The sequence below is a fragment of the Carcharhinus amblyrhynchos genome, unplaced genomic scaffold (genome assembly GCF_965287045.1).
Source record: "Carcharhinus amblyrhynchos unplaced genomic scaffold, sCarAmb.v2.hapA scaffold_89, whole genome shotgun sequence".
NCBI lineage: Eukaryota > Metazoa > Chordata > Chondrichthyes > Carcharhiniformes > Carcharhinidae > Carcharhinus > Carcharhinus amblyrhynchos.
Window position 1 is genome coordinate 592,469 of NW_027649829.1, and position 26,337 is coordinate 618,805.

Sequence of the window (26,337 nt, forward strand, 5' to 3'; positions counted from 1 at the left end):
TCTGACATTGCGGCATTGCCTCAACACTGACCCTCTGACAGTGCATCACTTCCTCAGTACTGACCCTCTGACACTGCGGCACTGCTTCAGTACTGACCCTCTGACAGTGTGGCACTCCCTAGTACTGACCCTCTGACAGTGTGGCACTCCCTCATTGTTGACCCTCTGACAATGCGGCACTCCCTCAGTACTGACCCTCTGACAGTGCGGCACCCCCTCAGTACTGACCCTCTGACAGTGCGGCACCCCCTCAGTACTGACCCTCTGACAGTGCGGCACCCTCTCAGCACTGACCCTCTGACAGTGCGGCACTCCCTCAGCACTGACCCTCTGACAGTGCGGCACTCCCTCGGTACTGACCCTCTGACAGTGTGGCACTTTCTTGGTACTGACCGTGCGGCACTCTCTCAGCAGTGACCCTCTGACAGTGCGGCACTCTGTCAGTACTGACCCACTGACAGTGCGGCACTCTCTCACTACTGACCCTCTGACAGTGCGGCACTCTCTCAGCACTGACCCTCTGACAGTGCGGCACTCTCTCAGTACTGACCCTCTGACAGTGCGGCACTCCCTCAGCACTGACCCTCTGACAGTGCGGCACTCTCTCAGTACTATTACTGGAGTGTGTCAGTCTGGATTAATTTGCTTCAGTTCTCCAGGGTAAGATTCGACCCCATAGCCTTCATTCTCCGAGCTGTGTTGGAGGGAGGTGAACAGCCTCAGACACAGCCATGTTCATTTGAGCTTAATACAATAGGAATGTTTTCTTTGAATATTCTGTGGTCCTGTACTATAAAAACATGTCCTTGTTTTGTCCTGAATGGGGCAAGTTTCTGAATCCCCTGGGTGTTCAGTGCACAATGTTAATTTATTTCTTTAATTAGCAGTTAATTAGCCTTGGGCAGTAACTGACCTTGTCCATCGACAGCCTTTATTTCCAATTGCCTCAGTAAGTGTCTGCCCCCTCGATTATTCACCACCGAGCAATTTACCGTCTGTACTGTCTTGTTGCCCCCTGTAATGGTCAATGTGTTGTTTATCAAGGAACCAACCCTGGCCAACTTGGACTCATAGATGCCATCCAATCCGGTGTGTCTGAGTGTCTTTCCTGGCACAGCCCATGTGATGTTAATCGAGGAATTGGCACGAATGAGACAGAAGCAGGAGAGGTTGGTCAGATACTGTGTACATTGCGACTCTGGCAGGATGACAGCACCATCTGTGAGATACAGTTTAGAGGACAGTCACTCATTAACATATCCTGTGTCAGCCACACCACAGCAATAGAAAATTCCAATGGAAAACTGCCCTTTCTCCCAAGGAAGCTAAAACCAGTCAGGGGTGAAACCATGATCAAGCAGGGGACAAGGCTAGCCCATTGCACTGGGGATGTGCTGACGCCTATGATGGTGATTTGCCCAGACTAGAGTCAAGGTCAGAGTAGCCAAATGAGGTCAAACCAAGGCTTTACCTGATGTAATTTTTCAAAGCTGCCTCAGCCTTTTGGGCAAGATGGAGTGTTATATCAAGTCCGGGATTGGGTGCAATGTCTCATCTTGTCAGCTTGGATCTTGTTTGTCTCTCATGTGGGGACCATGAGAGACATGGTCTCTGACATGTCTCTCAGAGACAATGTCAGATTCAATCTGAACTGAGTTAATTTGATTGGAATAAAAGTACCAAAAGGTACCAAAAACAAAGGAGCTGGAATGCAGAGGTTGGGGATTGATGCTTAATTTTTTTAAATCTCAGCTGAGACCCCATCTGAAGCAATTAGGTTGAGTTATGGACCCTATACCTCAGGAAGACAACACTGCCTTGGAGAAGGTGCAGCACAGATTGACAAGAATGATCCTGGCTGAATTCCGAAGACTGGTTGCAAAAACTAGTGTGATGGTACGGTACTGTGTCTTTAAGAAATATATTAATATCATGCTTCCAGTCTGACCAAGACCTTGTAAATCCCTACATTTAAACTCAAATCCCCTTGTGACAAACAACAACAATCTACTTCCTGCACCTGCATATTAACTCCCTTTGATTCATGTACCAGGAATGATTTGACAGTCATTTGAGAGAGCATTTACGACTCTGATCTGCGGAAGAATATATTTATTGTTTGGTATTACAAAGCTTGAATATTGGTGAAAAAAGAGACATTCTGTCATATGTTACACTCATCAGGATAGAAGCACATGAAACCAACTCGCAAACTGAACACAATTTATACTGCGTGGGAAGAGATTGCTAATTGGTTGGCAAGTGCTGCTTGTCCACTTTTTTCCTCAAGTTGTCCACTTTTACCCACAAGTGCATTTATCTATAATTACTCAGTTTGTCCACAATTTTTTCACTGTTGTCCACAATTTGCCAAAAATTTCTACATTTTTTTCACAATTGTCCACAATTTGTCAACTATTGACCACTTGCCAAACCGGCCTGCACTCTTTTTCCCTGCACTATAAACTGTTGTTCACTTTGAGATTTTGGTTTTTTTTGTGATTCTGTCCTGATCAGAATGAGAAACTTCGACCAAATCTTTTGAGCAGTATTCAAGAAGATACTTGCTGATCTCGGACGGCAGTTTTTTAAAATTCAAGATTAGAAGTACTCACATTCAGTGGGAATTCTGATGGGTAGAGACTGGGAAGTGCCCAGTAAATTTCTTGCTTCACAGTAGTAGGAGATTTCCTCTTCAAATCCATAAAGAACCTCAATAGTTTGACCAGCCAGTGTCAGATTAGTGACCTCTCCTTGGGAGATCTTGAACCAGGTGAAATTGTGGACTGCTGGATTCCCATCACTGGAACAACTTAGAGAGATCATCTTTCCTTTTTCTGATATCACTCTGGCAGATGTATTGTGAGGAATATCTTTTAATACAAAATGATCAACATATTAACTACTGAGCTGAAGTCAGGAGTGTAATGGAATACTGTCCACAACCCCAACAACATTCGCAGGCTCGACATTATCAAGGACTTTATCAGCACCTGATTTTCAGCACCCCATCCCCACCTTCTACATCCATTCCCTTACCACTGATGCACAGTGACAGCTGTGTGTACCATCTACAAGATGCACTGCAGCACCTCACCAAGGCTCCTTAGGCAGCACCTTCCAAACCCACGACCGCTACCATCTAGAAGGACAAGGGTACCTGGGAACACCACCTGAATGTTCCCCTCATCATCTTGACTTGGAGATATGTCGGCTGTTTCTTCAATGTTGCTGGGTCAAAAGCCTGGAACTCCTTTCCTAACAGCACCCTGGGTGTACCTACACCTCAGGGACTGCAGTGGTCCAAGATGGTGGCAGTCACCAAAGCAGTAGGGAGATAGAAGAGAAGGTTGAGGACAGCACAGAAGTTAAAGAGAGCACATTAAATAATAAAGGCAGTGTCAGTAATCCTAGCACCAGACAGATCAGACAAAAGCAAGACAGAGAGCAAGGGAAGTCCAGATTAAACTGCATTTATTTCAATGCAAGAGGCCTGATGGACAAGGCAGATGAACTCAGGGTATGGGTGAGTACATGGGATTGGAATATTATAGCAATTACTGAAACATGGTTAAGGGAAGGACAGGATTGGCAGCTCAATGTTCCAGCTACAGATGCTATAGGAAAGACAGAACAGAAGGAAAGAGATGAGGGGGAATTGCATTTTTGATCAGGGAAAGCATCACGGCCATTCTGAAAGGGGATATATCCAAGGGTTCACCCATTGAGTCTATATGGGTAGAACTGAGAAATAAGAAAGGGGAAATCACTTTGAGAGGGTTGCACTATAAGCCCCCAAATAGTCGGAGGGAAATTGAGGAGCAAATATGTAAGGAGATTACAGATAGCTCCAAGAAAAATAAGGTGGTAAAAGTAGTGGATTTTAACTTGCCCAACATTGACTGGGACAGCCATAGTATTAGAGGGTTGGATGGAGAGAAATTTGTTGCATGTATTCAGGAGGAATTTGGCATTCAGTATGTGGATGGCCCCTCTAGAGACAGGGTAAAACGTGACCTCCTCTTGGGAAATAAGGAAGTGCAGGTGACAGAAAGTGAGGAATTACTTTGGGACCAGTGACCATAATTCCATTAGTTTTAAGATAGCTATGGAGAATGATAGGTCTGGCCTAAAAGTTAAAACTCTAAATTGGGGCAAGGACAATTTTGATGGTATCGGACAGGAACTTTCAAAAGTTAATTGGGGGAGTCTGTGGGAAGGCAAAGGGACACCTGGTAAGTGGGAAGCTTTCAAAGTATGTTAACCAGGGTTCAGCATAAGCACATTCCTCTTAGAATGAAGGGCAAAGCTGATAGAAGTAGGGAACCCTGGATGACTCAGATATTGAGGGTCTGGTCAAGAAGAAGAAGGAGGCACATGACATGCGTAGGCAGCTGGGATCAACTGGATCCCTTGAGGAGAAAAGAGGGTATAGGAATAGAGTTAAGGGAGAAATCAGGAGGGCAAAAAGGGGACACGAGATTGTTTTGGCAGATAAGGCAAAGGAGAATCAAAAGAGCTTCTACAAATACATATAGGGCAAAAGAGTAACTAGGGACAGAGTAGGGCCTCTTAAGGATCAACAAGGTCATCTATGTGTGGATCCAACAAAGTTGTGCCTTTGTTCAAGAAGGGCTACAGAGAAAAGTCTGGGAACTACAGGCCGGTGAGCCTCACATCTGTAGTGGGTAAGTTGTTAGAAGATATTTTGAGAGAAGGATATACAGGCATTTAGAGTTACAAGGACTGATTAGGGACAACCAGTGTGGCTTTGTGAGTGGAAAATCATGTATCACAAATTTGAGTTTTTTGAAGGGGGTAACCAAGAAGATAGATGAGGACAGTGCTGTCAATGTTGTCTACATGGACTTTAGCAAGGCCTTTGGTAAGTTACCACGTGATAGGTTGTTGCATAAGATTAAATCTCACAGGATCCAAGGTGAGGTAGACAAATGGATACAAAATTGGCTTCTTGACAGAAGCTAGAGAGTGGTTGTAGAGGGTTGTTTTTCAAACTGGAGGCCTGTGACCAGCAGTGTGCCTCACAGATCGTGCTGGGTCCACTGTTATTTGTCATTTATATTAATGAGTTAGATGAGAATTTAGGAGGTATAGTTAGTAAGTTTGCAAATGACATCAAGATTGGAGGCATAGTGAACAGTGAAGAAAGTTATCTCGGATTGCAACAGATCTTGATCAATTGGGCCAGTGGGCTGATGAATGGCAGATGGAGCTTAATTCAGATAAATGTGACGTGATGCATTTTGGTCGATCGAACCAGGGCAGGACTTACTCAGTTAATGGTAGGGCATTGGGGAGAATTACAGAACAAAGAGATGTAGGGGTACAAGTTCATAGCTCCTTGAAAGTGGAGTCACAGGTGGACAGAGTAGTGAAGGAGACATTCAGCATGCTTGGTTTCATTGGTCAGAGCATTGAATACAGGAGTTGGGACGTCTTGTTAAAGTTGTACAAGACATTGGTAAGGCCACACTTGGAATACTGTTCTGTCGCTGTTATAGAAAGGATATATTGTTAAACTAGAAAGAGTGCAGAAAAGATTCACTAAGATGCGACTTGATGGATTGAGTTATAAGGAGACGCTGGATAGACTGGGACTTTTTTCTCTGGAGGGTAGAAGGCTGAGGGGTGATTTTATAGAGGTCTGTAAAATAATGAGGGGCATAGATCAGCTAGATAGTCAATATCTTTTCCCAAAGGTAGGGGAGTTTAAAACTAGAGGGTATAGGTTTAAGATGAAAGGGGAGAGATACAAAAGGGTCCAGAGGGACAATTTTTCACACAGAGGGTGGTGAGTGTTTGGAATGAACTGCCAGAGGTAGTAGTAGAGATGGGTACAATTTTGTCTTTTAAAAAGCGTTTTGACAGTTGCTTGAGTAAGATGGTTATAGAGGGATATGGGCCAAATGCGGCAATTGGAACTAGTTTAGGGGTTATAAAAGGGGCGGCATGGACAAGTTGCACCGAAGGGTCTGTTTCCATGCTGTAAAATCTCTATGACCTCCTCAAGTGGCAATTAGGAATGGGCAATAAACACTGGCCTAGCCATTTCGCACAAATCAATGAATGGATAAAATTAAGAATTCACTTTCGGAAATTGAAAATCCAGACTGGAAAAGAGGCTGTATATAGTCATGGACAGGTGACAGCTCCAACACCAGCACATGTACAAACTACATATTCCTAACCAGCAGATAATTTTACACTGAATTACATCAAGTCTACAATTGCTCTGTCACACATTCTCCCCACTTCCCATGGGAATGAGTCCCATATTCTCCCCACTCCCCGTGGGAGTGAGTCCCACATTCTCCCGCTCTCTGAGTCAAGATGTTTCTCCTGTATTCCCCACTGGATCTACTAGTGACTGTCTGAAATTGGTGGCTTCTTCCCCACACACAAGTAGAAACATCTTCTCTATGTCTACCCTGATGAAACCCTTCATAATTTTAAAGATTCTAACATTCCTTCCCCTTTTCTAGATGTTTGTAACCCCTCTTTTGAGATCATCATGGTCAATCCTATTTGTACCTTTTAATTTAATAGGAAGTTGAATCCATCTCGATCAAGGATGTTATAGTCAATACTCACACTTTACACTCAAGGTAACTGAGTTTTCCACTCGATGTCTGGTTTGAGGATAGTCACACATACAGCGGAGAGTTAGTCGATGATGCTTGAATGAAGGGGTAAAACTCAGTACAGCGGAAACTTGGCCATCGTTCTTTGTGGTGGTGTTGACAGAGGAAGTCAGCAATTCACTCCAGGTCAGATTGGGCTGGTTATCAGGACAGGTGGAGAGACATTTACAGATGATAGTTGCAGGAGTCCCCTCCTGTAAATTCTTTGGGAGGAATATATCTGGCTGATCTGGAACATCTTAATAGAAAAATCCAAATGTTAATAGACAAATACAAAGGAGATTGGATTTGTCTGATGATTTTTCAGTTTGCTTCCTCCACTTCAAGGTCCAGACCATTACCACTCACTGAAAAAAAGTTTTCCTCTGAACCCCACTGTAAAACCTCAAATCTGTAAACCGGACCCCCCATAGCCGACTACCACCCCCAGTCCTTGTTCCATCAGCTAACGACAACAGCTTTTCATTGTCTATCTAAATCTGTCACCATCTGATTTGATTTGATTTATTATTGTTACAGGTATTAACTTACAGTGAAAAGTATTGTTTCTTATGTGCTATATAGACAAAACATACCGTTCATAGAGAAGGAAAGGATAGGGCGCAGAATGTAGTGTTTCAGTCATAGCTAGGGTGTAGAGAAAGATCAGCTTAATGAATTAGGACATTGTTAGAGAGTATAAAAGAATTCAAATAAAGTTTTAGAAGCACAGAACGAGTGAAAAAGGTAGAATTAGACGGTATGTTGGGCACAGCTTGCAAGAAGTCACCTCGCTCCAGTGCCATCTTGGGGGAAAAAAGTCTTGTCCCATTTTGTTCATCAAATCTCCCCTCAATCTCCTTTGCTCTGAAGAGAATAACCCCAGCATCTTCAACCCAAACCTTGGAACTAATATCCTTTCATTTCTGGAACCATTCTGAGAAACTCTTTGGGAGCCTTGACAGCTATCCTGATGTGTGGGTGTGCAGACTTGGACATGATATTCTGACTGAGGTCACATTAGTGATCTAAAAAGTTCAAGAACAATACCTTTGTTCTGGTCCTAATTTATCAGTTTATACTCACGAACATAGAACATTGTACTCATTGGAATTTAGAAGGCTGAGGGGTGATCTTATAGAGACATATAAGATAATGAAGGGGCTAGATGGGTAGAGGCAGAGAGATTCTTTCCACTTAGAACATAGAACATTACAGTGCAGAACAGGCCCTTTGGCCCACGATGTTGCGCCGACCAGTTACAAAACAATGACCCACTAACCTAAACCAATCCCTTTTCGTCCATAAACCTATCCATGGATCTCTTAAACGCCCCCAAACTAGGCGCATTTACAACTGCAGCAGGCAGGGCATTCCAATCCCTCACCACCCTCTGGGTAAAGAACCTACCCCTGACATCCGTCCTATAACTACCCCCCCTTAATTTAAAGCCATGCCCCCTCGTGCTAGATTTCTCCATCAGAGGAAAAAGGCTATCACTATCCACCCTATCTAAACCTCTAATCATCTTATATGTTTCAATAAGATCCCCTCTTAGCCGCCTTCTTTCCAGCGAAAACAACCCCAAATCCCTCAGCCTCTCCTTATAGGACCTCCCCTCCATACCAGGCAACATCCTGGTAAACCTCCTCTGCACCCTCTCCAAAGCCTCCACATCCTTCCTGTAATGTGGGGACCAGAACTGCACACAGTACTCCAAGTGCGGCCGCACCAGAGTTGTGTACAGTTGCAACATAACGCTGCGACTCCTAAATTCAATCCCCCTACCAATAAACGCCAAGACACCGTATGCCTTCTTAACAACCTTATCTACTTGATTCCCAACTTTCAGGGATCTATGTACACATACACCTAGATCCCTCTGCTCATCTACACTATTCAAAGTCCTCCCATTAGCCCTATACTCAACACATCTGTTATTCCTACCAAAGTGAATGACCTCACACTTCTCCGCATTAAACTCCATCTGCCACCTCTCGGCCCAGCTCTGCAACCTGTCGAGTAATTCATTTTTCTCCTTAATCACATTAACAACCTGTCGCGAGCTTTCAGAATGTGTGTAGACGGATGCTGTTGAAAATCATTAATGTTCAATATCTTCCTGGAAAATCCACTCACTTCACATTTCAGGGAAGTAAACTGCATCTACCGTGTGTAAGCCCTATTACCCTGCTTCTGCCCTATTGCCCTGATCCTGCCCAATCACCTCTTTCCAGCTCATCACCCTGTTATCCCAATCCCGCTTATCGCCCCCCCAATCCTGCCTTATTGTCCCTTTCCAGCTCATACCCCCGATCCTGCTCATTCCCCCGATCCAGCTCATCGCCCCCCGATCCTGCTCATCGCCCCCCGATCCTGCTCATCGCCCCCCAATCCTGCTCATCGCCCTGATCCTGCTCATCCCCTCGATCCTGCTCATCGCTCCGATCCTGCTCATCCCCCCGATCCATCTCATCCCCCCGATCCTGCTCAACCCCTGATCCTGCTCATCCCCCCCGATCCTGCTCAACCCCCGATCCTGCTCAACCCCCGATCCTGCTCAACCCCTGATCCTGCTCATCCCCCCGATCCTGCTCACCCCCCTGTTCCTGCTCATCCCCCCGTTCCTGCTCCTCCCACCGATCCTGCTCAACCCCCGATCCTGCTCAACCCCCGATCCTGCTAGTCGCCCTGATCCTGATCATTATCCTGACCCTGCTCATCCCCCCGGTCCTGCTCATTCCCTCGATCCTGCTCATTGCGCCCCGATCCTGCTCATCCCCCTGATCCTGCTCATCGCCCCCCGACCCTGCTCATCCCCCCGATCCTGCTCATCCCCCCGATCCTGATCACCCCCCCGACCCTGCTCATCTCCCCGACCCTGCTCATCTCCCCGACCCTGCTCATCTCCCCGACCCTGCTCATCTCCCCGACCCTGCTCATCGCCCCGATCCTGCTCATCGCCCCCCGACCCTGCTCATCCCCCCGACCCTGCTCATCTCCCCGACCCTGCTCATCGCCCCGATCCTGCTCATCGCCCCCCGACCCTGCTCATCCCCCCGACCCTGCTCATCCCCCCGACCCTGCTCATCCCCCCGACCCTGCTCATCCCCCCGATCCTGCTCATCCCCCCGACCCTGCTCATCTCCCCGACCCTGCTCACCCCCCCGACCCTGCTCACCCCCCCGACCCTGCTCATCCCCCCGACCCTGCTCATCCCCCCGACCCTGCTCATCCCCCCGACCCTGCTCATCCCCCCGACCCTGCTCATCCCCCCGATCCTGCTCATCTCCCCGATCCTGCTCATCTCCCCGACCCTGCTCATCGCCCCGACCCTGCTCATCCCCCCGACCATGCTCATCCCCCCGATCCTGCTCATCCCCCCGACCCTGCTCATCCCCCCGATCCTGCTCATCCCCCCGATCCTGCTCATCCCCCCGACCCTGCTCATCCCCCCGACCCTGCTCATCCCCCCGATCCTGCTCATCCCCCCGATCCTGCTCATCCCCCCGACCCTGCTCATCCCCCCGATCCTGCTCATCCCCCCGATCCTGCTCATCCCCCCGACACTGCTCATCTCCCCGACCCTGCTCATCCCCCGACCCTGCTCATCTCCCCGACCCTGCTCATCTCCCCGACCCTGCTCATCGCCCCGATCCTGCTCATCGCCCCGATCCTGCTCATCGCCCCGACCCTGCTCATCCCCCCGACCCTGCTCATCTCCCCGACCCTGCTCATCTCCCCGACCCTGCTCATCGCGCCCCGATCCTGCTCATCGCCCTGCTCCTGCTCTTCGCCCCCCCATCCTGCTTGTCGCCCCCCGATCCTGCTCGTCGCCCCGATCCTGCTCATCGCCCCGATCCTGCTCATCGCCCCGATCCTGCTCATCGTCCCGATCCTGGTCATCGTCCCGACCCTGCTCATCGTCCCGACCCTGCTCATCGTCCCGACCCTGCTCATCCCCCCGATCCTGCTCATCGCTCCGATCCTGCTCATCCCCCCGATCCATCTCATCCCCCCGATCCTGCTCAACCCCTGATCCTGCTCATCCCCCCCGCTCCTGCTCAACCCCCGATCCTGCTCAACCCCTGATCCTGCTCATCCCCCCGATCCTGCTCATCCCCCTGTTCCTGCTCATCCCCCCGTTCCTGCTCATCCCCCCGTTCCTGCTCATCCCCCCGATCCTGCTCAACCCCCGATCCTGCTCAACCCCCGATCCTGCTAGTCGCCCTGATCCTGATCATTATCCTGACCCTGCTCATCCCCCCGGTCCTGCTCATTCCCTCGATCCTGCTCATTGCGCCCCGATCCTGCTCATCCCCCGATCCTGCTCATCGCCCCCCGACCCTGCTCATCCCCCCGATCCTGCTCATCCCCCTGATCCTGATCACCCCCCCGACCCTGCTCATCTCCCCGACCCTGCTCATCTCCCCGACCCTGCTCATCTCCCCGACCCTGCTCATCTCCCCGACCCTGCTCATCGCCCCGATCCTGCTCATCGCCCCCCGACCCTGCTCATCCCCCCGACCCTGATCATCCCCCCGACCCTGCTCATCCCCCCGACCCTGCTCATCCCCCCGATCCTGCTCATCCCCCCGACCCTGCTCATCTCCCCGACCCTGCTCACCCCCCCCGACCCTGCTCACCCCCCCGACCCTGCTCATCCCCCCGACCCTGCTCATCCCCCCGATCCTGCTCATCACCCCGATCCTGCTCATCTCCCCGACCCTGCTCATCGCCCCGACCCTGCTCATCCCCCCGACCCTGCTCATCCCCCCGATCCTGCTCATCCCCCCGATCCTGCTCATCCCCCCGACCCTGCTCATCCCCCCGATCCTGCTCATCCCCCCGACCCTGCTCATCTCCCCGACCCTGCTCATCCCCCCGACCCTGCTCATCTCCCCGACCCTGCTCATCTCCCCGACCCTGCTCATCGCCCCGACCCTGCTCATCGCCCCGACCCTGCTCATCTCCCCGACCCTGCTCATCGCGCCCCGATCCTGCTCATCGCCCTGCTCCTGCTCTTCGCCCCCCCATCCTGCTTGTCGCCCCCCGATCCTGCTCGTCGCCCCGATCCTGCTCATCGCCCCGATCCTGCTCATCGCCCCGATCCTGCTCATCGTCCCGATCCTGCTCATCCCCCCGACCCTGCTCATCCCCCCGATCCTGCTCATCGTCCCGACCCTGCTCATCTCCCCGACCCTGCTCATCCCCCCGACCCTGCTCATCTCCCCGACCCTGCTCATCTCCCCGACCCTGCTCATCGCCCCGATCCTGCTCATCGCCCCGATCCTGCTCATCGCCCCGACCCTGCTCATCCCCCCGACCCTGCTCATCTCCCCGACCCTGCTCATCTCCCCGACCCTGCTCATCGCGCCCCGATCCTGCTCATCGCCCTGCTCCTGCTCTTCGCCCCCCCCATCCTGCTTGTCGCCCCCCGATCCTGCTCGTCGCCCCGATCCTGCTCATCGCCCCGATCCTGCTCATCGCCCCGATCCTGCTCATCGTCCCGATCCTGGTCATCGTCCCGATCCTGGTCATCGTCCCGACCCTGCTCATCGTCCCGACCCTGCTCATCGTCCCGACCCTGCTCATCCCCCCGATCCTGCTCATCGCTCCGATCCTGCTCATCCCCCCGATCCATCTCATCCCCCCGATCCTGCTCATCCCCCTGTTCCTGCTCATCCCCCCGTTCCTGCTCATCCCCCCGATCCTGCTCAACCCCCGATCCTGCTCAACCCCCGATCCTGCTAGTCGCCCTGATCCTGATCATTATCCTGACCCTGCTCATCCCCCCGGTCCTGCTCATTCCCTCGATCCTGCTCATTGCGCCCCGATCCTGCTCATCCCCCTGATCCTGCTCATCGCCCCCCGACCCTGCTCATCCCCCCGATCCTGCTCATCCCCCCGATCCTGATCACCCCCCCGACCCTGCTCATCTCCCCGACCCTGCTCATCTCCCCGACCCTGCTCATCTCCCCGACCCTGCTCATCACCCCGATCCTGCTCATCGCCCCCCGACCCTGCTCATCCCCCCGACCCTGCTCATCCCCCCGACCCTGCTCATCCCCCCGACCCTGCTCATCCCCCCGATCCTGCTCATCCCCCCGACCCTGCTCACCCCCCCGACCCTGCTCACCCCCCCGACCCTGCTCACCCCCCCGACCCTGCTCATCCCCCCGACCCTGCTCATCCCCCCGACCCTGCTCATCCCCCCGATCCTGCTCATCTCCCCGATCCTGCTCATCTCCCCGACCCTGCTCATCGCCCCGACCCTGCTCATCCCCCCGACCCTGCTCACCCCCCCGATCCTGCTCATCCCCCCGACCCTGCTCATCCCCCCGACCCTGCTCATCTCCCCGACCCTGCTCATCTCCCCGACCCTGCTCATCGCCCCGATCCTGCTCATCGCCCCGATCCTGCTCATCGCCCCGACCCTGCTCATCCCCCCGACCCTGCTCATCTCTCCGACCCTGCTCATCTCCCCGACCCTGCTCATCGTGCCCCGATCCTGCTCATCGCCCTGCTCCTGCTCTTCGCCCCCCCATCCTGCTTGTCGCCCCCCGATCCTGCTCGTCGCCCCGATCCTGCTCATCGCCCCGATCCTGCTCATCGCCCCGATCCTGCTCATCGTCCCGATCCTGGTCATCGTCCCGACCCTGCTCATCGTCCCGACCCTGCTCATCGTCCCGACCCTGCTCATCGTCCCGACCCTGCTCATCGTCCCGACCCTGCTCATCCCCCCGATCCTGCTCATCCCCCGATCCTGCTCATCCTCCGATCCTGCTCATCCCCCGATCCTGCTCATCCACCGATCCTGCTCATCCCCCCGATCCTGCTCATCCCCCCGATCCTGCTCATCCCCCCGATCCTGCTCATCCCCCCGATCCTGCTCATCCCCCCGATCCTGCTCATCGCCCCGATCCTGGTCATCGCCCCGATCCTGGTCATCGTCCCGACCCTGCTCATCGTCCCGACCCTGCTCATCGTCCTGATCCTGCTCATCGTCCCGACCCTGCTCATCCCCCCGATCCTGCTCATCGTGCCCCGATCCTGCTCATCGCCCTGCTCCTGCTCTTCGCCCCCCCATCCTGCTTGTCGCCCCCCGATCCTGCTCGTCGCCCCGATCCTGCTCATCGCCCCGAACCTGCTCATACCCCCGATCCTGCTCATCGCCCCCCGATCCTGCTTGTCGCCCCGTTCCTGCTCATCGCCCCGAACCTGCTCATACCCCCGATCCTGCTCATCGCCCCCCGATCCTGCTCATCGCCCTGCTCCTGCTCTTCGCCCCCCCATCCTGCTCGTCGCCCCCCGACCCTGCTCATCCCCCCGATCCTGCTCATCCCCCCGATCCTGCTCATCGCCCCGATCCTGCTCATCCCCCCGATCCTGCTCATCGCCCCCCGATCCTTCTCATCGCCCCCCCGATCCTGCTCATCCCCCCGACCCTGCTCATCCCCCCGACCCTGCTCATCCCCCTGACCCTGCTCATCCCCCCGATCCTGCTCAACCCCCGACCCTGTTCATCCCCCCGATCCTGCTCAACCCCCCGACCCTGCTCATCCCCCCGACCCTGCTCATCGCCCCGACCCTGCTCAACCCCCGATCCTGCTCATCCCCCCGACCCTGCTCATCCCCCCGACCCTGCTCATCGCCCCGATCCTGCTCATCCCCCCGACCCTGCTCATCTCCCCGATCCTGCTCAACCCCCGATCCTGCTCAACCCCCCGACCCTGCTCATCCCCCTGACCCTGCTCAACCCCTCGACCCTGCTCATCCCCCCGACCCTGCTCATCCCCCTGACCCTGCTCAACCCCCGACCCTGCTCATCCCCCCGACCCTGCTCATTCCCCCGATCCTGCTCATTGCCCCAATCTGGAATCACTGGGTGAGTCTAGGTTCAGAATGTGATAATGGATCTTGCTGTGAAACTCCACACAACTGCCGGCCAATGTGCTCTGGTTAATAAATGAAAATGTGGCATATTTGATGTAAATAGAGTCACAGAGATTTACAGCATGGAAACAGGCCCTTCGGCCCAACTTGTCCATGCTGCCTTTTTTTTAAAACCTCTTAAGTCATCCCAGTTGCCCACAGTTGGCTCATATCCCTCCATACCCATTATACCCATTTAACTATCTAAATGCTTTTGAAAAGATAAAATTGTATCCACCTCTCTACTACCTCTGGCAGCTTGTTCCAGAGATTCACCACCCTCTGTGTGAAAAAATTGCCCCTCTGGACACTTTTGTATCTCTCCCTTCTCGTCTTAAACCTATGCCCTCTAGTTTTAGACTCCCCTACCTTTATCTACATTAACTATGCCCCTTATTATTTTATAGATCTCGATAAGGTCACCCCTCAGCCTCCTACGCTCCTGAGAAAAAAGTCCCAGTCTATCCAGCACCTCCTTGTAACTCAATCCATCAGTTCCTGGTAGCATCCCAGTAAATCTTTTTTTCACTCTTTTTAGTTTAATAATATCCTTTCTATAATAGGGTGACCAGAATTGTACACAGTATTCCAAGTGTGGCCTTACCAATGTCTTGTACAACTTAAACAAGACATCCTAGCTCCTGTATTTAGTGTTTTGACCGATGAAACCAAGCATGCTGAATGCCTTCTTCACTGCTCTGTCCACCTGTTACTCTACTTACTAGGAGTTATGAACATATACCCCTAGATCTCTTTGTTCTGTAACTCTCCCCAATGCCCTACCATTAACTGAGTAAGTCCTGCCCTGGTTCAGTCGACCAAAATGCATCACCTTGCATTTGTCTAAATTAAACTCCATCTGCCATTTGTCTGCCCACTGGCCCAATTGATCAAGATCCCGTTGTAACTGGGGATAACTTTCTTCACTGTCCACTGTGCCACCAATCTTGGTGTCATCTGCAAACTTACTAACCATGCGTCCTATATTCTCATCCAAACCGTTAATATAAATGACAAATAACAGTGGACCCAGCTCTGATCCCTGAGGCACACCACTGGTCGCAGGCCTCCAGTTTGAAAAACAATTCTCTACAACCACCTTCTGGCTTCTGTCAAGAAGCTTATTGTGTTTACCCCAGTCCAATGCCAGCATCTCCACATTCTGTCAAGAAGCTAATTTTGTATCCATTTAGATACCTCACCCTGGATCCCGTGAGATTTAACCTTATGCAACAACCTACCATGTGGTACCTTGTCAAAGGCCTTGCTAAAGTCCATGTAGACAACATCAACTGCACTGCCCTCATCTACATTCTTGGTTACTCTTCAAAAAACTCAATCAAATTTGTGAGACATGATTATCAGTCCTTGCGTCTCTAAATGTCTGTAAACCCTGCCTCTCAAAATGCCTTCCAACAACTTACCCACCACAGATGTGAGGCTCACTGGCCTGTAGTTCCCAGGCTTTTCCCTGCAACCCATTTTAAACAAAGGTACAACATTTGTCACTTTCCAATCTTCAGGCACCTCACCTATGACTATCAAGGATTGAAATATCCCGGCTAGGGGACCCACAATTTCCTCCCAAATTTTGTAAAAAAAAACTAACAACATTTTCGAAAGTGGTTCTGACAGTGCAGCACTCCCTCAATACTGACCCTCTGACAGTGCGGCACTCCCTCAGTACTGACCCTCTGACAGTGCGGCACTCCCTCAGTACTGACCCTCTGACAGTGCGGCACTCCCTCAGCACTGACCCTCTGACAGTGCGGCACTCCCTCAGCACTGACCCTCTGACAGTGCGGCACTCCCTCAGTACTGACCCTCTGAAAGTGTGGCACTCCCTCAGTACTGACCCTCTGACAGTGCGGCACTCCCTTAGTACTAACCCATGACAGTGCGGCACTCCCTCAGTACTGACCCTCTGACAGTGCGGCACTCCCTTAGTACTAACCCATGACAGTGTGGCACTCCCTGATTACTACTCATGCTTCAGTGCAGAATTGTGCTGAGTGAGTGTGTGTAAAACGAGCTGGGACTTACCAATAACCTGAAGTTGGATGGGTTCTTTAAAAGTGTGATCCTTGTAGTCCCCCACTTCGACATAGAAGTAATACTTGTCAGTGTCTTTATGACTGAGATTATTAATCCTCAGTGAACAATTCTTCCCATCCAAGTCTCCAATTATTTTGGCACGTCCCACAAATGCGGTCATCCCATAATTGGGATCCTTGCTGTACACAATGGTATATTTCCAGTAATACCAATATTTAAACCATGCTGCATGGATTGTTGTGTGAGGATGGGAAGGAAAGTCAAAGGTACACGGTATCACCACACAAGATCTGCTGATGGCTTTCGTTGACAGCGCCTTCATCAGCCAGTCCTCTGAGGTCACACCTGAAAGGCAACAAGGGGATGGCCAGAAATAAAACAAAATATTATTTTAACGGAGAGAGACAGTATCATGTGGTACAGAGGGATCTGGGAGTCATGGTACCTGAATCATTCAGCTAATATGCAGGTAGAGCAAATGTTTAGGAAGGCAAATGGAATGTTGTTCTTTATTGTAAGGGGGAATGGGGTATAAAAGTCAGGAAGTTGTACTACAACTGGCATCGGTGAGCCCCTCATCTGGAGAACTGTGTCCAGTTTTGGTCGCCTTACTTTGATCTACTGGCATTGGAGGCAATTCAGAGAAGATTGATGAAGCTACTTGCTGGGTTGGAGGGGGTTTATCTTATAAAGAAAGGTTGTGCGCACTGTGCCAATACTGAAATTTAGAAAAATGAGAAGTGATCTTAAGAAAACATAAGATTCTGAGGGAACTTCACAGGTTGGATGCTGAAAGGATATTCCACTTCCCTCCCCAATGAGGGTGTCCTGTGAAGCAACAGAGAAGTTTTCTTGTGTTGAAGGTGTTATCAAAATGCAGTGACATTACTGTTTAAATAAGCTGTCTGGTGCTCTGCTCCCAGTGATCACCTAGAAATAGCTGTCCATTTTAAACATACCCTGACAATACCAGCGTCACTCACAGTCCCAAACTCACCTTTGAAATCCCTGGTTCAATTGCAGCTGGAGGATTCGCTCCAATTCTGGGCCTGTTACACTTTGGGAAGGGTGTTAGGACTTAGAGAAGGTGTGGAGGAGATTTACTAGAATATTCCCAGAAATGAAGGGCTTCGGTTAAATGTAGAGAGACCAGAGAAGCTGGGATTGTTCTACTTAGAGCAGAGAAAGTTAAGGGGGAGATTTATTCGAGACTTTCAAAATCATGAGCAGCTTGGGATGAGTGATTGAGGAGAAAGTGTTTCCAGTGACAGGGAGCTCAGTAACCGGAGGGGACACAGATTGAAGAGAATCGGGAAGAGAACCAAAGTTGGTGGGGGGGGGGGGGGGGGGGGGGGCGGGGGGGGGGGGTGGTGGTTGTGGGGGGGGCGGCGGAGATGAGGAGAATTTTATTTTGGACACACAGCAAGTTGTTGTGATCTGGAAGGGGCTGCCTGAAAGGGCGGTGGAAGCAGATTCAATAGGAACTTTCAAAAGGGGCAACTGGGGAAATACTGGAAGGGAGACATTTGTAGGGCTGCACCAGGACTGATGGGATAGATCTTTCAAGGAGCCAGCACAGGTATTTGGTTTGAATAGCCTCCTTTACGCTATATTCTGTAACATGGCATTTACTCATTAATTCTGTTCTTTAAAATTCAATGTTAATTTTCTCAATCCAAGAATGAATCAGTCTGCCTGAGTTCAGATCAGTAATTAATATGTACCTGCCAGGAAACTGAAGAAGATCACTGTCAGTCTCATCACTCCCATTGTCATTTCACCATCTAAATGGAAAGTTTAAAAGACAGAGGCTTTTTCAGATATTGCACCCAGGTATGCTTCCTCAAACAACAAAAACTGTTGTGTAAATGCACCTTTCAGAGAGTTAAATAGCCCCAGGGTTAGGGTTAAACTAACATCAAGCCAAGGAAAGAGAGATTGAGACAGGGTGTCCCAAGCTAATTCCCCAAACAGGCAAGCTTTTGTTAGCTCCTCATTTCCTCTGCTGCGCGCCCAGCTTGTTCTCAATAAGCTTAATACTTGCAATCTCTGTCTCTCTCTTCCTGCCTCTCTCTCTCCCACTATGTGTCTCTCTTTCTAACTCCGTCTCTTGCTCTCTGTCTCTCTTGCTCTCTTTGTTTCTCTATGTCTCTCTCACTCTGTCACACTCTCTCACATCTCTGATACAAATGTTGAGCATTTAATCTCAAAACCCAGGCTAACATTTTCCGGTGTCAATATGCAGGGATTGCTGCAGTCAGTAATGAGGCTCAATACTGAGGGAGTGCTGCACTGTCAGAGGGTCAGTGCTGAGGGAATGCCGCACTGTCAGAGGGTCAGTGCTGAGGGAGTGCCGCACTGTCAGAAGTCAGTGCTGAGGGAGTGCCGCACTGTCAGAGGGTCAGTGCTGAGGGAGTGCTGCACTGTCAGAGGGTCAGTACTGAGGGAGTGCCACGTTGTCAGAGGGTCAGTGCTGAGGGAGTGCTGCACTGTCAGAGGGTCAGTGCTGAGGGAATGTCACACTGTCAGAGGGTCAGTACTGAGGGAGTGCCGCACTGTCAGAGGATCAGTACTGAGGGAGTACTGCACTGTCAGAGGGTCAGTGCTGAGGGAGTGCCGCACTGTCAGAAGGTCAGTACTGAGGGAGTGCCGCACTGTCAGAGGGTCAGTACTGAGGGAGTGCCGCACTGTCAGAGGATCAGTGCTGAGGGAGTGACGCACTGTCAGAGGGTCAGTGCTGAGGGAGTGCTGCACTGTCAGAGAGTCAGTACTGTGGGAGTGCCGCACTGTCAGAAGGTCAGTACTGAGGGAGTGCCGCACTGTCAGAGGGTCAGTACTGAGGGAGTGCCGCACTGTCAGAGGGTCAGTCCTGAGGGAGTGCCGCACTGTCAGAGGATCAGTGCTGAGGGAGTGACGCACTGTCAGAGGGTCAGTACTGAGGGAGTGCTGCACTGTCAGAGGGTCAGTGCTGAGGGAGTGCTGCACTGTCAGAGGGTCAGTGCTGAGGGAGTGCTGCACTGTCAGAGGGTCAGTGCTGAGGGAGTGCCGCACTGTCAGAGGGTCAGTGCTGAGGGAGTGCCGCACTGTCAGAGGGTCAGTGCTGAGGGAGTGCTGCACTGTCAGAGGGTCAGTGCTGAGGGAGTGCTGCACTGTCAGAGGGTCAGCACTGAGGGAGTGCTGCACTGTCAGAGGGTCAGCACTGAGGGAGTGCCGCACTGTCAGAGGGTCAGTACTGAGGGAGTACTGCACTGTCAGAGGGTCAGTGCTGAGGGAATGCCGCACTGTCAGAGGGTCAGTACTGAGGGAGTGCCGCACTGTCAGAGGGTCAGTGCTGAGGGAGTGCCGCACTGTCAGAGGGTCAGTGCTGAGGGAGTGCCACACTGTCAGAGGGTCAGTGCTGAGGGAGTGCCGCACTGTCAGAGGGTCAGTGCTGAGGCAGTGCCGCACTGTCAGAGGGTCAGTACTGAGGGAGTGCCGCACTGTCAGAGGGTCAGCACTATGGGAATGCTGCACTGTCAGAGGGTCAGTACTGTGGGAGTGCCACACTGTCAGAAGGTCAGTACTGAGGGAGTGCCGCACTGTCAGAGGGTCAGTACTGAGGGAGTGCCGCACTGTCAGAGGGTCAGTACTGAGGGAGTGCCGCACTGTCAGAGGGTCAGTGCTGAGGGAGTGCCGCACTGTCAGAGGGTCAGTGCTGAGGGAGTGCTGCACTGTCAGAGGGTCAGTACTGAGGGAGTGCCGCACTGTCAGAGGGTCAGCACTATGGGAATGCTGCACTGTCAGAGGGTCAGTACTGTGGGAGTGCCACACTGTCAGAAGGTCAGTACTGAGGGAGTGCCGCACTGTCAGAGGGTCAGTACTGAGGGAGTGCCGCACTGTCAGAGGGTCAGTACTGAGGGAGTGCCGCACTGTCAGAGGGTCAGTGCTGAGGGAGTGCCGCACTGTCAGAGGGTCAGTGCTGAGGGAGTGCTGCACTGTCAGAGGGTCAGTGCTGAGGGAGTGCTGCACTGTCAGAGGGTCAGTGCTGAGGGAGTGCCGCACTGTCAGAGGGTCAGTGCTGAGGGAGTGCCGCACTGTCAGAGGGTCAGTGCTGAGGGAGTGCTGCACTGTCAGAGGGTCAGTGCTGAGGGAGTGCTGCACTGTCAGAGGGTCAGCACTGAGGGAGTGCTGCACTGTCAGAGGGTCAGTACTGAGGGAGTGCCGCACTGTCAGAGGGTCAGTACTGAGGGAGTACTGCACTGTCAGAGGGTCAGTGCTGAGGGAATGCCGCACTGTCAGAGGGTCAGTACTGAGGGAGTGCCGCACTGTCAGAGGGTCAGTGCTGAGGGAGTGCCGCACTGTCAGAGGGTCAGTGCTGAGGGAGTGCCACACTGTCAGAGGGTCAGTGCTGAGGGAGTGCCGCACTGTCAGAGGGTCAGTGCTGAGGCAGTGCCGCACTGTCAGAGGGTCAGTACTGAGGGAGTGCCGCACTGTCAGAGGGTCAGCACTATGGGAATGCTGCACTGTCAGAGGGTCAGTACTGTGGGAGTGCCACACTGTCAGAAGGTCAGTACTGAGGGAGTGCCGCACTGTCAGAGGGTCAGTACTGAGGGAGTGCCGCACTGTCAGAGGGTCAGTACTGAGGGAGTGCCGCACTGTCAGAGGGTCAGTGCTGAGGGAGTGCCGCACTGTCAGAGGGTCAGTGCTGAGGGAGTGCCGCACTGTCAGAGGGTCAGTACTGAGGGAGTGCCGCACTGTCAGAGGGTCAGTGCTGAGGGAGTGCCGCACTGTCAGAGGGTCAGTACTGAGGGAGTGCCGCACTGTCAGAGGGTCAGTACTGAGGGAGTGCCGCACTGTCAGAGGGTCAGCACTGTGGGAATGCTGCACTGTCACAGGATGACACCCCGTCCACTACCTTAAACATCTACCCGCTCCACCACCAAGCACAGTGACGGCCGTGTGTACATCTACAAGATGCACTGCAGCATCTCACCAAGACTCCTTAGGCAGCACCTTCCAAACTCACCACCTCTACCATCTAGGACAAGGGCCGCAGATACCTGGGAACACCCCCACCTGGAGGTTCCCCTCCAAGCCACTCATTTTTTTGATTTGGAAATATATAACCATTTGTTTGCAGTCGCTGGGTCAAAATCCTGGAATTCCATCCCTAATAGCATTGTGGGTCAACCCACAGCACATAGACTGCAGCGATTCAAAAAGGCAGCTCATCACCACCTTCTCAAGGGGCAACTAGAGATGGGCAATGAGCTTACTGGCCAGCCAGTGACCCCATGTCCCATAAACTAACTTAAAAAAAAAACAGACACATGGGAACACCACCATCTGGAGGTTCCCTTTCTGCAGATGAATCTAAGATTTGTAGTGTGGTTAACAGTGAAAATGGTGGTAGGTTACAGGACGATATAGATGGATTGGTCAGATGGGCAGAACAGTGACAGATGGTATTTAACTCTGCTAAGTGTAAGGAGATGCACTTTGGAAGAATTAACAAAACAAGGCAGTGTTTAATGAATGGCAGGACACTAGGAAGCTCAGAGCAACAGGTGAATCTTGGGGCGAGGCCACATTGAATTTGGTACTGGGTAATAAGAACAAAGAACAACACAGCACGGGAAACAGGCCCTTCGGCCCAACGAGCCCGCGCCGCCGCATCTTCCTACACCTACCCTGCCCTGTGTGTATGTGAGTGGAACCCCTAATGTAGCCAGATTCAGGGGAGAATAGTGTCAATTTGGTACACCAATCAGCCTAAGAGCACATCTTTGGGGTGTGGGAGGAAACCGGAGCACCCGGAGGAAACCCACACAACCACAGGGAGAGTGCGCAAACTCCCACAGACACAGGCCCAAATCCATGTATCTGCACAGCTAGCAGTGATAGTCACTGAGCTGTTGCGGCGCCCGTCTGCTGGTCCAGGATTAAGCACACACAATGACACGAAGTACTAGGCCACTCCCGGAACCTCCAAGAGCAGCCCACGCACGACCCACCGTGTGCATGCCCCTCGTTTGACAACAAGGTGGACCAACACCTGTGGAATAAAAAGACAAAACGTTAACATGTAATACTACATTTCCGGTGTCATCCTGAGGCTCTGACCCTATTTAGTACCCTCTACTATAACACTCCATCCTTGTTTCACTCATGTGCCTATCTAAATAAACCTTAAACAAGTCCAACGTGCCTGCCTCCACCACCCTACTCGGTAGCGCGTTCCATACCCCCACAACTCTCTGCGTGAAAAACCTTCCTCTCGTATCCAAATTATACTTCTCCCCCCTCACCCTTAGATCGTGACCTCTCGTAATTGTTTCCAATCTAGGGAAAAGCCTACCACTGTTGACTCTATCTATTCCCTTCAGTATTTTATACACCTCTATCATATCCCCCCTTAATCTCTGTCTTTCTAAGGAGAAGAGCCCCAGTTTCTCCAACCTTTCCTCGTAACTCAGTCCTTCCATGCCAGACAACATCCTGGTAAACCTCCTCTGCACCCTCTCCAAGGTCTCCACGTCCTTCCGGTAGTAAGGTGACCAGAACTGGATGCAGTACTCCAAATGCGGTCTAACCAACGTTCTGTACACCTGAAGCATTAGATGGCAGCTCTTATACTCTACACCCCTTCCCATAAAGGCTAGCATTCCATAGGCTTTCTTCACAACCTTCTCTACTTGTGTTGACACCTTCAGAGACTTGTGCACCTGCACTCCCAGGTCCCTCTGTATTTCTATACTCTTAATCGGTCTACCTTTTATCATGTAACTCCTCCCTGCATTATTCCTTCCAAAATGCATCACCTCGCATTTGTCAGGATTAAATTCCATCTGCCATCTATCTGCCCAATAATGAACCAGACCAGGTGTTAGACTTGCAGGTAGGTGAGCACTTTGGTGATAGTGACCACAATTCGGTTACGTTTACCATAGTGATGGAAAGGGATAGGTATATACTGAAGGGCAGAAGTTATAGCTGGGGGAAAGGTAATTATGAGGCTATTAGGCGAGATTTAGGATACATAGGTTGGAGTAGGAAACTGCAGGGGCTGGGAACAACTGAAATGGGGAACTTGTTCAAGGAGCAGCTACTGCGAGTCCTTGATAAAAATGTACCTGTCAGGCAGGGAGGAAGTGGTCGAACGAGGGAACCGTGGTGTACTGAGGAAGTTGAATCTCTGGTGAAGAGGAGAAGGAGGCTTATGTAAAGATGAGACGTGAAGGTTCAGTTAGGGCACTGGAGAGTTACAAATTAGCCAGGAAGGAGCTAAAGAGAGAGTTAAGAAGAGCTAGAAGAGGACATGAGAAGACTTTGGCAGATAGGATCAAGGAGAACCCTAAAGCTTTCTATAGGTATGTCAAGAATAAAAGATTGGTTAGGGCAAGATTAGGGCCGGTCAGAGACAGCAGTGGGAAGTTGTGCGTGGAGCCTGAAGAGATAGGAGAGGCACTAAATGAATATTTTTCGTCAGTATTCACGCAGGAAAAAGTCAATGTAGTCGAGGACAATACTGAGAAACAGGCTTTTAGACTAGACAGGATTGAGGTACATAAGGAGGAGATGTTGGCAATTCTTGAGAGTATGAAAATATATAAGTCCCCTGGGCCGGATGGGATTTATCCTAGGATTCTCTGGGAGGCTAGGGAGGAGATTGCAGAGCCTTTGGATTTGGTCTTCATGTCGTCATTGGCTACAGGTATAGTGCCAGAAGACTGGAGGATAGCAAATGTTATCCCCTTGTTCAAGAAGGGTAGTAGAGACCATCCTGGGAATTATAGACTGGTGAGCCTTACTTCTGTTGTGGGCAAAGTTTTGGAAATAATTATAAGAGATAGGATTTATAATCATCTAGAGAGAAATAAATTGATTAGGGATAGTCAACATGGTTTTGTGAAGGGTAGGTCGTGCCTCACAAATCTTATCGAGTTCTTTGAGAAGGTGACCAAAGAGGTAGATAAGGGTAAGGCAGTTGACGTGGTGTATATGGATTTTAGCAACGTGTTTGATAAGGTTCCCCATGGTAGGCTACTGCAGAAAATGCAGATGCATGGGATTGAGGGTGATTTAGCAGTTTGGATCAGGCATTGGCGAGCTGATAGAAGACAGAGGGTGGTGGTTGATGGCAAATATTCAACCTGGAGTTCAGTTACTAGTGCTGTGCCTCAGGGATCTGTTTTGGGGCCACTGCTGTTTGTCATTTTTATAAATGACCTAGATGTGTAGAAGGATGCGTTAGTAAATTTGCTGATGACACCAAAGTCGGAGGAGTTGTAGACAGTGAGGATGGATGTTACAGTTTGCAGAGGGACATAGATAAGCTGCAGAGCTGGGCCGAGAGGTGGCAAATGGAGTTTAATGCGGAAAAGTGTGGGGTGATTCACTTTGGTAAGAGTAACAGGATTACAGAATATAGGGCTAATGGAAGGTCTCTTGGTAGTGTCGACGAGCAGAGAGATCTCGGTGTACATGTGCATAGATCCCTGAAAGTTGGCACCCAGGTTAATAAGGTTGTTAAGAAGGCGTACGGTGTATTAGCTTTTATTGGTAGAGGGATTGAACTTCGGCGCCGTGAGGTCATGTTGCAACTGTACAAAACTCTGGTGCGGCTGCACTTGGGAGTATTGTGTACAGTTCTGGTCGCCGCATTATAAGAAAAATGTGGAAGCACTGGAAAGGGTGCAGAGGAGGTTTACCAGGATGTTGCCTGGAATGGTGGGAAGATCTTATGAGGAAAGGCTGAGGGACTTGATGTTATTTTCGTCAGAGAGAAGAAGGTTAAGAGGTGACCTAATTGAGGCACACAAGATGATCAGAGGGTTAGATAGGGTGGACTTTGAGAGCTTTTTTCCTCAGATGGTGATGGCTAACACGAGGGGACATAGCTTTAAATTGAGGGGGGATAAATATTGGACGGATGTCAGAGGTAGGTTCTTTACTCAGAGGGTAGTAAGGGCGTGGAATGCCCTGCCTGCAGCAGTTGTGGACTCGCCAACTTTAAGGGCGTTCAAATGGTCAGTGGATAGGCATATGGATAACATTGGATTAGTTTAGGTTAGAGGGTCATTAGATTGGTTCCACTGGTCAGCGCAACATCGAGGGCCGAAGAGCCTGTTCTGCACTGTAATGCTCTATATTCTATGTATTTATTCACAGATCCTGAAAACAGTAGAGCAGATGAAGGCATATTGTTAAGAAGGCAAATGGGACACTTGCTTATATCAGTTGTGGAATGGAGTTTAAGAATAAGCTGGTAATGTTGGAGTTCTGCTCACCTGACAAAGGAACAGCGATTCTGAAAGCTTGTGGGTTTACTATCAAATAAACTGGTTGGACTTTAACCTGGCATTGTGAGACTTCTTACTGTGTTTACCTCAGTCCGATGCCGGCATCTTTACATCAGTACAACATAGAACATCGAACACTACAGCACAAACATGCCCTTCGGCCCACAAGTTGCACCGATCATATCCATACCTACCAAGACATGGAACTATCTGTAACTCCCAATCCCATTAAATTCCATATACTCATCCAGAAGTCTTTTAAAAGACCCCAGCGAGTTCGCCTCCACCACCACCAACGGCAGCCGATTCCATTCACTCACCACCCTCTGAGTGAAAAACTTACCCCTGACATCTTCTTTGTACCTGCTCCCCAGCACTTTAAACCTGTGTCCTCTTGTAGTGACCATTTCAGCCCTGGGAAATAG

The 26,337-nt window shown here is 51.1% G+C and overlaps 1 protein-coding gene across 2 annotated transcripts in view; it reads right to left on the reverse strand.

The window, feature by feature from the left end:
* LOC145338019 (myelin-associated glycoprotein-like) overlaps positions 1–26,337 on the reverse strand; it is a 50,465-nt gene that overhangs the window by 13,495 nt on the left and 10,633 nt on the right. For both annotated transcript variants that reach the window (XM_080182786.1, XM_080182787.1), the window contains exons 2-6: positions 18,356–18,415; positions 16,620–16,976; positions 6,613–6,900; positions 2,616–2,873; positions 914–1,219 (exon numbers count right to left, since the gene is read on the reverse strand). In XM_080182786.1, the coding sequence (XP_080038912.1) occupies positions 914–1,219; positions 2,616–2,873; positions 6,613–6,900; positions 16,620–16,976; positions 18,356–18,407 (1,261 nt within the window). In that variant the 5' untranslated portion in view covers positions 18,408–18,415. The remainder of the gene's footprint in view (positions 1–913; positions 1,220–2,615; positions 2,874–6,612; positions 6,901–16,619; positions 16,977–18,355; positions 18,416–26,337) is intronic.